The 18,105-nt window shown below is 39.5% G+C and overlaps 1 protein-coding gene across 1 annotated transcript in view; it reads left to right on the forward strand.

Annotated features, from left to right (window-relative positions):
• The first annotated feature begins 17,437 nt into the window (after positions 1-17,437).
• The window catches only part of LOC124783116, a 104,285-nt gene continuing 103,617 nt past the window's right edge, over positions 17,438-18,105 (forward strand). The window contains exon 1 of the mRNA XM_047254000.1: positions 17,438-17,677. Coding sequence (XP_047109956.1) covers positions 17,438-17,677 — 240 coding nt within the window. The remainder of the gene's footprint in view (positions 17,678-18,105) is intronic.

Genomic DNA, 18,105 nt, shown 5'->3' on the forward strand with positions numbered 1-18,105 from the left:
TTGAATACTGCTAGTAGATCTTCGAACTCATCTTTTGTTCCATCAAATGCCAGCAAGGTGTCATCAACATATCTCGAGTAATATACTATTTTGCTTTTGAGTCTATTGTCTTCATTAAAGAACTCACTTACCAGATGATTGAGAAATATGTCTGCCAGAAAACTTGAAATGCTACTGCCCATGGCAAGATCCTCATTCTGTCGGTAAACTTTCCCATTAAATATAAAGTAATTGTGAGACAATATTAGCTGTAACATGACCTTGACTTCTGATATTTCTGCAATTAACAATTTTTTATGTTTTATTAATTTTTCAAAGATTATGTCTATGGTTTCATTTGTAAATAGGTTGGTTACATCAAAAGAGCTAAACCTGGCACCTGGAGAAATATTTATGTCCTTAATTTTAGTTGCCACTTCATCTGTCTTCTTAACTGAGTATGATTTTACTTTATACTACTCTTATAAGCCAGTTTTACCACTGATTTATTTTTCTTGTTTGCTGCATATTGCCTTATATTAGTTGTGATGTTGCATTTGCTTTGCTTATTTATATATACTGCTGCTTGCTTTGCCAATTTGCATTTTTTGTCATTGCTGTTTGTGTTAATTGCTTTGTGCTGCTGCATTGCCTCGTCCTATAGTTTATGTATCTGAGTTCAGTAGATTCAAGTTAGTTTAAGAGAGGGTAAGCTACATAAGAAAATGAATTGTGATGAGTTGCGAAAAAATGTATTGAGAAGCTATAAGAAAAAAAATTGGCTAAAGAGTATTGTATATTGAGGAATAGTTATTTTGAAAAAGGAAATGAACTGGTAAGTAAGGTTTAGGAACAACATGTTTAGGTAGGATTTTATTGGAAACAAATGATGAGGTAAGATAACCTAAAATAAATGATGAGGTAAGAAATATGTGAAAGTAAATACAGAAAGCATGCTTAGATAGGATTTTCTTTGTGGGAACAAATGTTGAAATAACAAGAAAAGATCTGTGGGAAAACGAAGTTTTTATTGGAAATGAAGTACCACAAGTATTGTAGTACCAAATGTTACACTGAAAACAAACCCTGTCCTTTGCTTTTGTGTTATTCTGATATATGTTTATGTGTACTCTTGCGTGTCTGCGTTTTTCCTGTCTTTGTGTATTTACCTGATGAGATTAATTGAATTTTTCTCTTATAGTACTAAGCTGCATTCACTATGATGAGGAATACTGTTATCCTCAAACCTATTATATTCTTTACTTTGGAAAGACGTTTATCTTTGATTTATATTATATATCTTTGTTTTATATTCTGTTCTGTTTTCTTTTAATGCTCATGTGCCAAGTCAATATTTCAATTGATATTCTCATTATTCATTTATTTACTTATGTCACAATTCCTATAAGGCTCATGTATATGCTTATTTCTATTCCTTTGTAAAGCCTGCATTACTACAAATGTTATGTGTATTATTATGTTCTTTAATGATGTTTTCTGTTCCTTTGTAATTGTATTCTTATGACATAAAATTGTAAATTGTATAGACACCAGTTGTATAGACAGTTAAGTAAATAGTAGGGATTCATTTTACTTCACACATTTCTGTTTGTCGTACTGTATGTGTAAAATCTCAGAGCTAAATGACTGTTTTAGCATTTGTACGTGTGGTGATAATTCAGCAAGGGATGGCTAACAGCATTGCTAGTTCTAAGGACATTGCAAAAACGAATTAGTGAATGCACAAGTGGCGATTTATGGGCTTGCTTTATTATCCGCAAAACTCTTCAGTTGTGATTGTGCACCTGCAAATTCGCAATTGATGGCTGCTGGCCATCTCTTCAAGGACTACAGCGGGTCTGCACCCTTGGTGGACCATTACTACCATAATCTCTACAAGAAATACTGTGGGTCTAATTCTACCAATACTCTTCAAGACTTCGACTGACTCTGCTGTGGGTTTGCTCTGTTGTGGCCCATTACCAATCTTCATATCAAGAGTCAACACTGTGTTTCCGTTGGGAGGACAACACTTCTTCAAGACTGCATGGACATCCACCACTTGCGTGTGCATTTTCTTTTACTGCTCTGACTTTGTGCATAAAACTGACATAGATTACCACTCTGATAAATGATTAGGACAGTCTTTAGGGACTGTGAGGACAATTTTTGATTTTCACCAACAGTATAGAGCTATTAATAATTGTGAGCATTTGATCTATTTAATATTGTTGATATAAACAACCCAAATAAATATAAAAACACAAATTGGTCCTGGCCACTGCCTAAAATATAATAAAATTTTTTGTGGTGAGCAGGCGGGGTGTGTAAGTGGGCTGCTTCTGTGTTGTCAGCGCTGCGTAGCGCTTTGTATTGGATCTCTGACTGCACTTTCTTTGTAAGAGACTCTGTGGCTGGTCGGACTCGTTGTTGGAAGTTAATCGCCAGTAGTGTTGGGCAGTTGGAAGTTAGTCGCTATCGGTGATGGAAGTACTGTTGGGCAGTTGGAGGTGAACAGCGTGCAGTGACGGATGTTAGATGTGAGAAGTCAGCATTGATGGAGGGTAGAGGTCTGAAGTGTTAGCGTAGGCTAACGATCTGTACATGTTTGACTTGGAAATTGAATATTATTCATATTATATGCCCTTGTACTAGATGTCAATGACGATTTATATTCGTGTTTGAACTGGATGTCACATTATTAACGTAAAAAATACATTATTTGGTTTCCAACAAAATGTTTCCTTTGCTAACCACATGCCTATTAGTAGTTAGTGGATTTAGTAGTTAGAATCTTTTATTTAGCTGGTAGTACTGACGCTCGCTGTATTGCAGTAGTTAGCGTAATGAACATTTTTGTGAGGTAAGTGCTTAATGAAATGTATAGGTTATTCCTAGGATTTCTTTTTAGTCAGGGTCATTCTTTTGAATTAATAATTTGAGGTCAGGTTATATTTTTTGAGCAGTCAGATTTCGTTGAGCTAGGATATTGTGGGTCTCAGTCATACAGCAAATTAAGTACAGCCACACTCATGAAAATAAAGAAGTTTCACATCTTAATAGAACGTCTTTGAACATAGCAGCGTTTCGACTGCTATACGTATAATTTTCTCATGTTTTATTACTTGTTTAATTTAATCTGTTGCTAATTTTTCTAATTACCATTCTCTACGCTATGAACGGACTCGTTCTATGACCAAGTGTATGGCCCCACAGAACCTGATAAACAAATAAATTTAAAATTTAATAACCAACTTGTCACACACATAAATGTGTATACACCGAAGAGTATAAGAAAATTTTGAAATACTTACTTTCAGAGACTGTAAGTCTAAATGCTTTTACACTGCTTATGTGAGCGAAGTCTCATTTTGGATTATTCTTTTCTGTATCGGCAGAAAGACAGGAAGCATTAGATTACGAGCAAACTTTTTATATCAAAGCAATAACATTGTACTTACAACTTTTGTACTACTCAAATAAATGTGTACTGCAATGTCCCAGGATTCTCATTTCTTTCCGGTAATGTTACCGAAGTACTAGAAGTAACAAACAATCCCGAAAGTCTTTAAAGAATCGAACTCTCTTGTATAAAAAACCTTGAAACGTTTGGTCATCTTATACATGAGTGAACGTGTTAAATACTTGCATGTGAGAAAAGGATTAGAAAAGGTTTGAAATTACGTATAAAAGTTGTTGAAAGACACTAAGTCGTCTCATTTTCAAACGCTGGATGAGTATAGTCTGAGTATTTGCGCTCCGTTTTAATAAACAGCTAGTCTCTCACGCGTGATATGACGTCATACCTTCTGGCTTAAGTACCATATAATAATATAATTTCGGAGGTATGTTCGGCAATATATGCGGATAGTGTACGTAAAATGTGCTTCAAATAAAGTCAGTAATAAAGAAGTAACAAACTAAAACGTCATGCCTGCTGCTGAAGTTATGCTGCATGAACGGCGAAAGTTTAGTAAGCGATGAACTTTTTTTCTTTTCATCATTTTGTGAGGGGTGTCAGCCAGAAAAAGCTTCGTAATGATTTCAGATTAGGCGTTTTGTTTGCTAAAAGTAGGTAAGTGCTCTCACGCTCAAATACTGGATGAATAAAGTCTGGTAATTTCCTCGTAATTAGTTACGCTACCTCAAGACATACACAGAGGTTCGAACTGTAACACTTGTTTTACTGTGTTTAGCCTTTAACCTGAAATTATCCATTTTAACAAGTAGATTAAGACACCATTTTAAATTTCTAAATTCGGTCAATAATTAAGTGAAATACTCGCAATCAAATTTTTGTTGCCCCTGGAAGGCGTTAGGTACGCAACCTGTAACTTTGCGGCAGTTTAGCCATGCCACAGTGTGTGCATCACGCAAGTCCGTGTTCCCCTCATCCCTCGAATGAGTAAACTGTTCCACCATACATACAGTTTCATGGAGTGTTTACGTACGAGCATTTCGTCAATAGTTCCAAAACAGCAAGTATTACAGTAAACACAACACGTTGTACGTTTCACAATGCAGGAGGGCCGAATATGGGTTCGTGGTACGAGAAGTGAACATTTCGCAACATGTTTGGAGACCTCGCCAGTCTCACAAATGAAGCAACGAAAAACTTCCGCTAGCCCAGGCAGGTAACGCCTGTCAACAACGCAATATTTCAAAACAAGTTACAGAAATTCATTAAACTTACAGGAACCTGCCTGCATTGCGGAGAACGTTACCGCAAACGACGTGACAGAAAGTCTCCCAGTAAGCTGTCGTGCCGCGTCCGTGAATCATCCAGTGAGACCAGCCTCTAGCCAGTCTCAGAATCTCGGTAAACAAACTTTTTATAACTGCATCAGGTTTACTCTTTATCAGTAACTTATTGTTCGGTTCCTTATGCATCCTAATCTCCTATTCACGAAAAGGAATCAAGTCAATCTATAACATAAAATGAATTTCTGCCTGAAAGTTCTACAGAGTTCTATTATTTTCCAAAAATTTCCGGAAACTGCTTCGTAATTGTATAACCTTTATTCTACTAAACGTGGACTTAAACGTTTTCAGTACTGTCACTAAACAGCCTGTGACCCCGAAAACTATTGATTCGACACTAATATCGGTTCTTCTCAATTATTTGTACTGTTGGGGTATTATTTTTACTTGAGGTAGAAGATCACATGTCTGTGAAGTATAGCTGAGATTTTCACATTCCTACTTTATAGTTAGAAGCCTACTACCACGCAATTGTTCCCACGTCCGGCTTAGTAACTTAGTCATAGAAGTACAGTGTTTTAGTTGAAACCGAATCAAAAATAAAGTACAATAAACAACTCAAATACTAAAGCCTAACCATTTTAACTCAGTTATCATTTCACTGTGAAACTTATTAATGTTTACAGCGTTGCAAGGTTCATTCTGCCAACCCATCTTACTTCGAATGGTCTCCCATTGTGCCAAAGCTGTGGCTCCTGACGCCATTACTACTAACATTTATTGAGAATATCACAGAGGCCGTATTCCCCCACTTGCCCCACCTTGTGCCTTCTCGTGAATAGTGTAACTGACTGTCCTAGAATGGATACATTCTTACAAGGAGATGACAAGAGTGCGTTCAGTTGGCTTGGGAAGTTTTCACCTGCCGTCCTTACTGACGTAAAAAAATGATCCAAAAATACAAGCATGGTACACACATGAAGTAAATTTTCTTACTGTCGGCAGACCAAGTTTCTCTAAATCATAGGATGGTACTGTGCCAAATCCGCGATACTGTGAAAATAGCGAGACGTGGAAGACGTTTTGTTACTATCACTAACTCCGATATGGCAGAAGCTGCCACTTGGGTACCCACACTAGTTCCTGGCTTGGCCCTCAGAAGTCAAAGTCAGACTGGAACTCAGGAAATGAGCATTGCGAACAGAAATGGGAATCCTGCATTGCCGTTTTGGACAAGATCCTAATGGAGGTGGTTTACTCATTGCCTTTCCCCGGTCTGTCACGACGTGTGAAGTGTGCCTCTGTGCCTTGTGGATGACTCTGGTTAGTGCTCACACAGTGAAGTGCTGTGTTTGTGCGGTTGTTGATGAAGCACAGGGACAGGGTATAATTCGGTGCCTGAGCACAGCCACAGCTTAGGTGAGCTGCAGAGGGGAGTGACTTGACCCTAGATCACAACAAAATTTCCGTAACTGAAGAAAGACTATAGTGACAAAAAAGAAAATCAAATCATTCAATGTTGACGACGTCATGTATTCTGTCGACTAGTAATTGCAGCGGCAAAGAAACATTTTCTAATGTGTAGGGATTCAGTTTCCACAGGGACCATAGAAACTGCTGAATACGCCATTTGAAAGTGGATCAGAACTCATACTCTTTTAAACTCTTCGTATTTATACATTCTTTACTGATTCACTAAGACAGAATTTAGCTGTGTAACGATTATTATTGAAGCGGTACACTGAAAGGACGACGCTTGTTTCTTTTATCCGTTTAACTTATCTTCAATGTTTGTTTTTAATTTTCCTAATAACTAAATTGAGTCCTGTGCAATTTCTGTATAGTTTGTCACTTGTTAATTAATGGAATGATGTACAATATTGAGTATATTTTTAATGCATACTGCATTTTCATTTAGTTAGTATAGAATATAACTTTACTTATTATTATTTTTGTGCCTTCAAAATAGCTTCCTAACTTTATGTATTTTATAGCGGAAATATGATTCCGTAACTAATTTTTGATTCTATATAGCAGTTTCAAGCTACGTTACATAAGATGTTAAGATCTAACATAAGAATTTTAACAATATTATATGCTGATGGGGTATTTGTTGGTTATATCTTTTAATTTGAAAGTCAGTACGCATTCCATACTGTTGAGGAGTTATTATTTGAATCTAATTCAATTGAGCTAATTTTGTTTCTTACATCTACATTTGTGCTGTTATCTTCCTTCAAGTTATTCCCTAGTTAACTACCCCACTGGCCATTAAAATTGCTACACCACGAAGGTGACGTGCTACAGACGCGAAATTTAACGGACACGAAGAAGATGCTGTGATATGCAAATGATTAGCTTTTCAGAGCATTCACTCAAGGCTGGCCCCGGTGGCGACACCTACAACGTGCTGGCATGAGGAAAGTTTCCAACCGATTTCTCATACACAAACAGCAGTTGACCGCCGTTGCCTGGTGAAACGTTGTTGTGATGCCTCGTGTAAGGAGGGGAAATGCGTACCATCACGTTTCCGACTTTGATAAAGGTCGGATTGTAGTCTATCGCGAATGCGGTTTATCGTATCGCGACATTGCTGCTCGCGTTGGTCGAGATACAATGACTGTTAGCAGAATATAGAATCGGTGGGTTCAGGAGGGTAATACGGAACGTCGTGCTGGATCCCAACGGCCTCGTATCACTAGCAGTCGAGATGACAGGCATTACCCGCATGGCTGTAACGGATCGTGAAGCCACGTCTCGGTACCTGAGTCAACAAATGGGGACGTTTGCAAGACAACAACCATCTGCACCAACAGTCCGACGACGTTTGCAGCAGCATGGACTATCAGCTCGGAGACCATGGCTGCGGTTACCCTTGACGCTGCATCACAGACAGGAGCGCCTGCGATGGTGTACTCAACGACGAACCTGGGTGCACGGATGGTAAAACGAAATTTTTCCGGGTGAATCCAGGTTCTGTTTACAGCATCATGATGGTCGCATCTGTGTTTGGCCACATCGCAGCGAACGCACATTGGAAGCGTGTATTCGTCATCGCCATACTGGCGTATCACCCGGCGTGATGGTTACACGTCTCGGTCACCTCTTGTTCACATAGACGGCGCTTTAAACAGTGGACGTTACATTTCAGATGTGTTATGACCCGTGGCTCTAACCTTCATTCGATCCCTCAGAAACCGTACGTTTCAGCAGGGTAATGCACGACAGCATGTTGCAGGTCCTGTACGGGCCTTTCTGGATACAGAAAATGTTCATCTCTTGCCCTGGCCAGCACATTCTCCAGATCCCTCACCAACTGAAAACGTCTGGTCAATGGTGTCCGAGCAACTGGCTCGTCACAATACACCAGTCACTACTCTTGATGAACTGTGGTATCGTGTTGAAGCTGAATGGGCAGCTGTATCTATACATGTCATCCAAGCTCTGTTTGACTCAGTGCCCAGGCGTATCAAGGCCGTTATTACGGCCAAAAGTGGTTGTTCTGGATACCGATTTCTCAGGATGTATGCACCCAAATTGCGTGAAAATGTAATCACAAGAAAATGGTTCAAATGGCTCTGAGCACTATGCGACTTAACTTCTGAGGTCATCAGTCGCCTAGAACTTAGAACTGATTAAACCTAACTAACCTAAGGACATCACACACATCCATGCCCGAGGCAGGATTCGATCCTGCGACCGTAGCTGTCGCCCGGTTCCAGACTGTAGTGCCTAGAACCACCGGCATGTAATCACATGTCAGTTCTAGTATAATATACTTGTCCAATGGATACCCATTTATCATCTGCACTTCTTCTTGGTGTAGGAATTTTAATGGCCAGTAGTGTACATATTTAGGTTTGTAAATATCCTTTGTTATCTCATTAACATTCTATAAGAGTAATTAAGTTTTATGTGAGCTATGATTCTGTTGTCATTCTGAATCAGAATTTTGGTGTTCACTGTTTAACGCTGCAGGAATTTATTGATTTACGTTAAAGTAGTGTTGGTGTCAACATGCAGTCCTGAAGGGTTTCCAACTCAAGTTCTTAATTTTTAATAGTACAGTCTTAATTCTTTGTGCCCTACTTTTGGATATGGAATGAGTAGGCGTTCTGCTACCACCTAGTGTTTATGTCTGTAGTGGACTGAGGGGTGGCACTTGGGAATGAGGAGCAGGGTTCAAGTTCTATACAGGTCCAAGTGTTTATCAACCCTTAGAGCCAAACTATGCAGTGGATAAGGCACTGGTCTTACACATCGGAGGAGCTGTGTTTAGATATCCTTTGTGTCTTCTCTACTGCCCCACCAGGTACAAGACACACAATACATGACAACACTGTCGATAGCTGTACTGAGCTTTATTTGAACAATCATGCTTTCATTGTCCACTGGTACCGTTCCCATACTTCTTGTTGTTTGAGGTGATCAATCGTTGTAGTCGGTGATCCAAATTCGAACACATAATGTTCACTTTTAAATAAATTATCACACCTCAGTAATATACAATGTACAAATGAAACTGGCAGAGAGGTTTACTGTTAACACAAAAATTCTTATCTAGGTTCTTAGACATGTGCTGAGTACTGACACACATCCACTGCCCAACTACTCTAAGTCGAGTTGATTTTTATTCACGCTTGTTTTGTTCACACTTCACGTTACATAACTCGTGGAAACGACCAGAATTTCTGTTTATTCCATGTTTTAAATTTTTCCTGTAGTGGATTTAATTCGTATTAATGTATCGTATATGATGAATGCTAATTCTTGGAGAATACGAATCTTAAATATAAAATGATAGAACCAGGATGGTTTGAGCATGTTAGTATAACTAATATTACTAAGCAGATATAACTATAATTGAACAAAACGTTCTCGTATTTCTTGCCACATCAGCCCTGTATAAAACCTCTAATTTTCAGCGATTGCCACGACCATCTTCGTCACGGCCAACGGACCACCGTGGGCGTTTTTCTTTCTTTGTTGTTGTTATTTCCGTTCCCCACAAAGGGGTGGTCCAGCATCAGACAGAAACAGCTCTTCAGCTGAAGCTTACACAAATTTAAAAGAAGTTTTAGAATAGATAAAAACAGTTGACAATAAATGATGTCTTTCAAAAAATACATTGGTAAACAATTTTTACGATTTTTAAATCTTTTTGATGAATTTAAATTGCAGTTAAAATCACTTCCTTCACCAACTCTCCACCATCCTCACCCGTTTACCTCCTGGATCCCTACTCATCACTGTTTACGCCGTTTTCCTGTACACCAACATCTCTCATGCCCATGGTCTTACTGCTATTGAACACTAACTCTCCCAACGTCCTTCAGACTCCAAACCTACTACCTCATTCATTGCTAACTTTATCCTAACCCACAACTAATTCTCATTTGAAGGGAAGGTATATAAATAAACCTGTGGCACAGTCATGGGCACTTACATGGTGTGCTCCTATGCTAACACTTTCATGGGACATCTAGAGGAGACTACCCAAAACGCCAAACCCCTAGTCTACTTAAGATCCATTGATGATATCTTCATGATGTAGACCCAGAGCCAAGACACCCTATCTTCATTCCATCACAACCTCAACACCTTCTCTCCCACCTGCTTCATGTGGTCCTCCTCAACACAGCATGCCATCTTCCTCTCCAATGGCTCCACCCACACCTCTCTCCATATTAAACCCACCAACCAACAACAGTGCCTTCATTTTGACAGCTGTCATCCCTTTCACCAAACAATGCCTCCCATATAGCCTGGATACCCAGGGATGGCGTGTCTGCAGTGACAGAAACTCCTTTGCTCAATGTGCTGAGGGTCTCTTCAAGGCCTTCACAGACAAGCACTGTTCCCCAGACGTAGCCCTCAAACAGATCTCCTGTGACATTTCCCCTCGCAATCCCAATCCTCCCACCATCCTCAAAAACCAGCCACAGAGGAGTGTCCCCTTCGTTACCCAGTAGCACCCTGGACTGGAACAACTGAACCACATCCTTTGCCAGGGCCTTGATTACCTACCATTGTGCCCTGAAATGAGGGACATCCTACCTGAGATACTTTCCACCCCTTCTAAAATGGTGTTCCATCGCCCACCGAATCTCCACAATATACTAGTCCATCCCTATGCCACTCCCAATCCCAACCCCTTGCCACTAGGATCATAACCCTGTGGAATATCCAGGTACAAACTTGCCAAATCCACCCACCCAGCACTTCCTATTCCAGTCCTGTCACTGTTTTATCCTAGCCCACAAGGGGCTGGGCCACTGTGAAAGCAGCTATGCCATTTACCAGCTCTGCTGAAATCATTACACAGCATTTTATATTGGTGTGACTACAACCAGCTGTCCACCAGGATGAACGACCATCACCAAACTGTGGCCAAGACCAAAGTACACCAGTCTGTGTCACAATGTACAGCTGAACATAACACACTTGATTTCAATGGCTGCTTCACTACCTGAGCCACCTGTATCCTTCCCTCCCCCACCAGCTATTTCTGAAATGTGCAGATTGGAGTTATTGTTACAACACATTCTGTGCTCCCATAATCATCCCTGCCTCAATCTACAGTAACATACTGTCCCCACACCCTCCATCCTACAGTTTCCACCCCCTCTCTTCTATCATTTCCCCATTCTTGTCTCCCACCCTGTTTATTCGCAGCCCTCTGGCAACGCATCCGCCCATCTTTCCTACTCCTATCTTTTTTGTTCCCTTTTTCCCCACCTCCCTGCCCCACAACCTTCTGATGCTGCACCTGTTGGAGTCTAGTCCCTGTACACTCTGACAGACAGCGTTCGTCTCTCTTCCTGCCTGTACACTACTACCCCTTCCCCTTCCCTGTTCCCTGCAGAGTGCTTCTTGCGTCCCACGTGATACTGCATTCCTGCCGAGATACTGGAACTGGCGGTCGGTGTGCTTTCTTGTCTGCGTGTGTGAATGTTGTGTGTGAATGTTGCGTATGTCTCTCACATTACTGATGAAAGCTGTTGCCGAAAGCTACATGCGAGTGTGTTTTAATCGTGTCTGTGTGCAACTCGATATGTCTCCTTTACAGTATCAATCTATCTTTTCCTACACTGTTAATAAACAGTATATTACCGCCAATACGATAACATATTATGTAGTGTATGACTTCTGCATGTGTTCATCAGTGTTTCGCAAGTTAACAATATTTTCTAGCTGTACATTGCAAGAAGGCCTCGAAACCAGAAACACAGCGAATTATATCAATACTCTCTAAAATATTTACCATGCCAAAGGTGCAATGATCAACATTACAGACATTCACTTCAAGAGCCAAAGCTATAAGCTACAGGCACAGTGAGCCCTTTACGAAATGTCTGTTAATAACAGACTATGTTTCTATTTTTTAATGCTTGGCTACAAGAGCCTCAGAATTATCTGGCTCGCTCTACTACGCATACATTTACATGTTTGGATAAATTTTTAGTAAGAACATGTTTAAAACTTTTGACTTATTCCACATCTTTGACGACGGTTTTACTTAAGAACTGTCAAGGGGACACTAGCAAACCGGTTTCCTTGTAAGTCTGTGTGATGTTTTCTTCACATTTCTGACGTCTTTCGATTCCTTGAGAATCTCCTCACTGCGTGTATACGGAAAGAACAGTGTTTGTAATTTCATCTAATCTCCAAGTAAATACAAGATTCTTAGTGATTTGCAGTTGTAGAAGAGCTCTATATATGTGTATTTTTGGCAACAGCAAAGGACAGTACTTGAAGAATTGGAATTCACTATGACGCAGAGTCATGAAACAATAATACCGTTAAGTGCGTCCGGCGGAATACATTCTCTTCGAGGGTAGTGGATAAGCTGCTAGTAGCTTATGGTGGCAGGCATCCTCCACAGCTTGGATACCATAGACACTGGAAAACAAGAAGTACACATCGCAGGCGGCGTTTCTCATTGCCAAGGGAAGAGACAGGAGAAACAGGAAATTATCGAAGAAATTTTAAAGACTTCATTTTTAGACGAACAAAAGATTAAAACAGGTAATAAGATTCACCGAAAAAATAGCTGAATTCTGCAGAATGTCTATAGTGGAGCCTGATACGTGAACACGACAGACACACACCACCAGGATCACCCATGACACAGGCGGAACAATCTCTGCTGCATACCACCAGCCATTTCTGATTCTAAGAGGAAGAAAGTAATTGAAAGATTTAAGTCCTATCACTGCTAGATACACGTAGAGATATGTTTCGAAAAAAGTTGTAGTTATGAGAAAGAAGTTTCTCACGAAGACACTCTTGAATAAAACATTGTCGGACTTCTTGTACGTCAGTTCTGGATAAATTTCAAGCCTTTGACGATTACCACCATCAGCTTTCTCAGGCGCCACTGACTGTTGCTGTTATTTTTTTCTTTGTTGTTTTTTCAACTCCTCGCGAAGGACCGGCCTGGGAATGGAAAAAAAGCGCTCTTCAGCCAAAGGTTGCACATATCTAAAACAAGTTTCGGTATAATGAAAGAGAGATGACAACAAAAGATGTTTCTTTTTTAAAAAAAATACAGTGATCAACAATTTTTAAAACCTCTTAGACGGTTTTAAATTTCAGTTATTATATAATCAGTGATAATAATGTAAATGAGGCTATGGTAGATGGGTGATGCTGGTGATGCTGCCAGTGCATGAAAATGATCATGGTCTGATGGACTGGAATGATGAGTAATGTGCCCTGAGGAACCGCAAGTAAGGACTAAACGTCAGTGAAGTGGAGGAAGGGGCAGAGGGAGGCAAGTGCAAGTATGGTGTGTGGCTGATCATTGTCACTAGAGCTGAGGTATATTCTGGAAAGGATTTCAGTGTTTGATAGTGGGAGCTGATTGATGTTATGACGGAAAAGGATGGATAAGGCATGAAGGTGCTTGGAAAGTGGAATATATATGTAGTGGCGCAGTACAGTAGTTGGACTGGTGATTAGTAAATAGGATACTGGGTGTTGGGACTGGGTTTTGCGATTAATGTATTGGATCCAAAGTTGCTCTGAGCAGAGAAGAAGACCTGAAAAGTGGATAACACGATACAGGAGATGAGTTGCGGAAGGTAGGCGTCTGTGGAAGGCGAGGCAGATTGCATGCCTTTCGAAGCCTCCAAGGGACATGGCATTTGGCTTAAGTTAGAATGGAGCGTGTGAGGGACTTATAGATTAGGATAATGGTAGAAGAATTTAGACTCTAGGAGTGGCATATTAGTAGTGTTAGTCGGCTTTGGGCTTTATATTGGACAGTAAGGAGGTCTGCACTCCAGTTCAATCTTCCATCAAGAATTACTCCTAAATACGTTAGCGTATTAGTCAAAATGATGTGTTGCTTGCAGAAGGAGAGATGAAAGTCTGGGCAACAGAAACACCAAGTACTGGCTTTTCTGTCGAGTTTCAATGTATTACACCACTTCGCTAGGAGATAAAAGTGGCTTGGAGAGAGCCATCGGAGCGTTGGGTTTAGGTATGTGCTGCCATCAGCATATTCCAGGAAGTAGTTAAGAGAGTGGTGGTTTGCGAATATCTGCAATGTACCGAATGTAACGGAAGGAGACTGAACGCAGTCTTGAGGCACACCAGCATCGAGGTGAAATACAGGGGAGTGGGCTTGGTTAATTGTGACGTAAGTAACATGGTAGTGTAGTTGACTTCTGCAGTTGACTTATATAGCTCATGGACCGCTTCTAATTGGTCGTCATAAGTCGTCATTCTGTCACAAGTTGTGTAAACATCAGCAATGGTGCCACCACTGCTTGGCTAAGGGTGTAAACAATTCTGTAAATTTCTCTGTTAGTTCTCAGCGTCGACAGCTCGTTTCCACACAACACATTTTCTAGACTGGATGGTGGAAACTCTCCATCATGAGATATAAATCAGTGTATGTTGGCTTACAGTATACAGACTGTTCGAACCACCCCATTGACTTTCATTGTAAAAAAAACGTTTCTCTCTCTCCCTGTCTCAACGGTAAACCGGATGTTTGGATGCATGTTACTGGAACTGCTGAAGAGTTTCATTGCCATGTGGTCAGACCATCAACGTGATGTTAACATAATTATAAAATGAATATGGGAAAATGGAACCAACTTAAGGTACATTCTTCAAAATGTTCCATAAAGAATTTGGTCACTACTGGAGACATTGTAGAAGCCATAGTCATTCTGTAGATCATTTCATAAAATTTGCTACTGTACAAGGAGTGGGTGGTCGTCACAGCATGTCAGAACAACTATATAATTTTATAATTTCTATCACCAGTTTCAATATACTTCCATAGGAACTTCTGTAAATAGTGTGACCATATACAGGCTGACTAAATTATCATTTGGACAAATCTTAATTAGTTTGATTTGTTCAGTAAATGTCTGAGAGTTTTCAATACAGTGTTCACAGAGGGTAACTATTGGAGTCATTAACCTGGTTAAATATCTGGCTACTCTTCATGTCAGACGACCAACAGCGTTGATGAGAGATCTCAATGGCCGTGGCAAGCCTATTTCGTTGATTTTCAGCAAAATCCTTGAAACTATAGTTTCTCAATGAATCCATCATCACTTTATAAGTCACCTAACGGACCCCAATACCCAATGTGTGTTTCTTCCAAATATTTCATTGACGAGCAACTTCTTCAACTTATCCACCTTATCTCCCACCAATGAAATGCACAAAATTCTGCCACATTAGTTTCCACAAGTTTTTTTTTTTTTTTAAGTTTTGGTCCCCTAGCCACAAATTTATTGAAATAAAATTATAGTTTCCACTCTTGCCGTTACACAATAAGTGACATTTATACACATTCAGCTGATTTCAGCCTTGTGTCATTTTCAAGTATGTACTCCTACACTCTTAATTCACACTATCGCATTTGTCATTTTAATATGTAACCACTGTCACTGTAAACACAGGCCCAAACGACATTCCATATTCATCAGTGCTTTCTAATGATATCACTGCTATGGTGGCATGTATACATAAAAGTAAAAACTTATGCTATACTGCCCAGAACGTTGCCCTACCTAGCTTGATTAAACACTGTGCAGTTTACAGGAAACAGCTGTTCAAAGACATACCAACAAAGGGTCATCACTGCCCATCTGATTACATATGTCGATATGTGTAGGAGACATGGTGCTTCACTTTCATATATCTTTTGTCAGTGTTTTCAAGTTATTGTCATACATAAATTCTATCTCACATATGTAACTATTTAATGCTTATGTCAGTAATGTAGTGAGTAATCTCATGTTATCAACATTAAGCGATTAGTTCATCTTCATAGTTCTATAATTTCTGGAAATCAAAAGTGAAATGGACCCACTTCAATTTTTACAATAATGTAGATCTTATTATTATGATGGAATAAGTTGTCTTTCTCATCCTACTGGATGTTTTACCCGAATCAAAAGTATTGAAAATAATGAAATTTTTGCTGCTATTTTGAATGACAAAATGTATAATAGATGGTTCATTTGTTGTTATCTTTCCATTATTTGCTAATAATGGGATAGATGAGAGTAAACTGATCTCTAGCCCTATGGAAACTCCTTAGGAATTTGATGAAATGAACAGGATCATTCCCATAATTAATTTTGATACAGGAGATGTTTTGTACAGTTTTTGCTCATTAAGAATTAGAGGTCTGATATTCCATTAATGGGATATGGACCCTTATCTTAACTAGCTTTCCATTTAATAATGTGATAAAGTTATGATGCAAAAGACAAGTTTTGGATGGTAGTTAGTCATTAAAAGGAGAGGACTGATACTACTACAAGTGGGATATGAACCCGGCACCTTTATTTGTTTACCTTTGTGTAATATTACATTAATGTGTATGATGCATGTTAGTTTTCGATACTAAATAAGGTAGTTTAATTTTATCTTATATAATTGTTAATGGAGGTAATTTTAATTGCTTTATTTACCCTTTCAAGGTAATTGTTCAATCAAGCACTCCATTATTCTTTTTCATACTTCATATACAACCTGGATGTTTTTTGTTTATATATATTTTTCTTTGGAGTTCATTAATTTTTGTGTATGATGAGGGTCATTATATTTCTTTAGGTGTAATTAATTTATTATTTTTGCTGTTTTTGGGGGTAGTCTTATACCTCAATTAATTTTCGATATTGTTCATGTGATTGCTTTTCCTTATTATTCAATGTTTTTAAAAATTACTGTAGTTATTTTAGGTTCTTATTTGAATTATCCTATTTCTAACTTGATTCTTCTCCCATATTATTTTCTTTGAATACATCATATTTTGTTAAATTTGAAGGTTGTTATGATTTACACCTGTCCTTTCAACTAAATGTCTCACATATTTAATTTTAAATGTAGGTTATTATTCATCATAGTCTTTGGATTATTGATGAGGCGAACAATTAGGTGGTCAAGATTTATGCAGTTTGTTTATTTACATGATTAATTATATCCAAAATTGATATAATTGAAATTTTAAGATGTACCTTTTAAGATTTGTATTTTGTCTATTTTAGTTATACTATTTTTCTTATAATACTTAAAAATGCTATAATTAGAGGACAGTACCGAAGTTATTGAGGAAATATTTTCATTTTTAGGTATATATTATAAACATAAAAATATTGTTCTTGCAGTGAAAATGGTATTTTTTTGTAGTGCTGCCCTGACTTCATTCTGTTTTCTAGGTAGGACAGGACTTGTGATGAAAGGCGCTACACATGGTGTTTTTCGCTGATTTTCAGCGGCCATGGAGGAGAGCTCGCTATTGGGTCCCAGCGCCGTGGGCGTGCGGCACCTGGGTCTGTGGGCGGCGCCGGGGGACACAGGGCCCCCTGGGGGGTCGCTGCGGCTGGCGCTGGTAGTGGCCGCGCACCTCGCCCTCTTCTCCACCTCCACCGCCAACCTCATCATGGACACGCCGGACGACCTGGAGGTGCTCACCATCAACGCCTTCGCCTGCATGACCACACTCGGGATGATCGTCAAGGTCACAACCACTTTCTGGCTGCTGTTAGTAGCATAAAGCCTTTTCAAAGCTAAGGCGATTCTCCTGCAATCTGGTAACAGCAACTCACCCTGTTCGAAAACACATTTGTGTTGGATGTAAGTGCATACTGAGTCAGCACCAACAAAGATAAGGAGTGAGAGAAGGATGTAGTTTATCTCCGATTCTATAGGCTGATCAGTCGTGAATGCAAAACGCTTTCACGGCCTGCGACTGGCCGACGAGGCCGTATGTAGTGCCCGTGGGGTGGGTGACAGGAGGTCCACAGTAAGTACACTACTCGCCATTAAAATTGCTACACCACGAAGATGACGTGCTACAGACACGAAACTTAACCGATTGGAAGAAGATGCTGTGATATGCAAATTATTAGCTTTTCAGAGTAATCACACAAGGTTGGCGCCGGTGGC

The sequence above is a fragment of the Schistocerca piceifrons genome, chromosome 1 (genome assembly GCF_021461385.2).
Source record: "Schistocerca piceifrons isolate TAMUIC-IGC-003096 chromosome 1, iqSchPice1.1, whole genome shotgun sequence".
Classification (NCBI taxonomy): Eukaryota; Metazoa; Arthropoda; class Insecta; order Orthoptera; family Acrididae; genus Schistocerca; species Schistocerca piceifrons.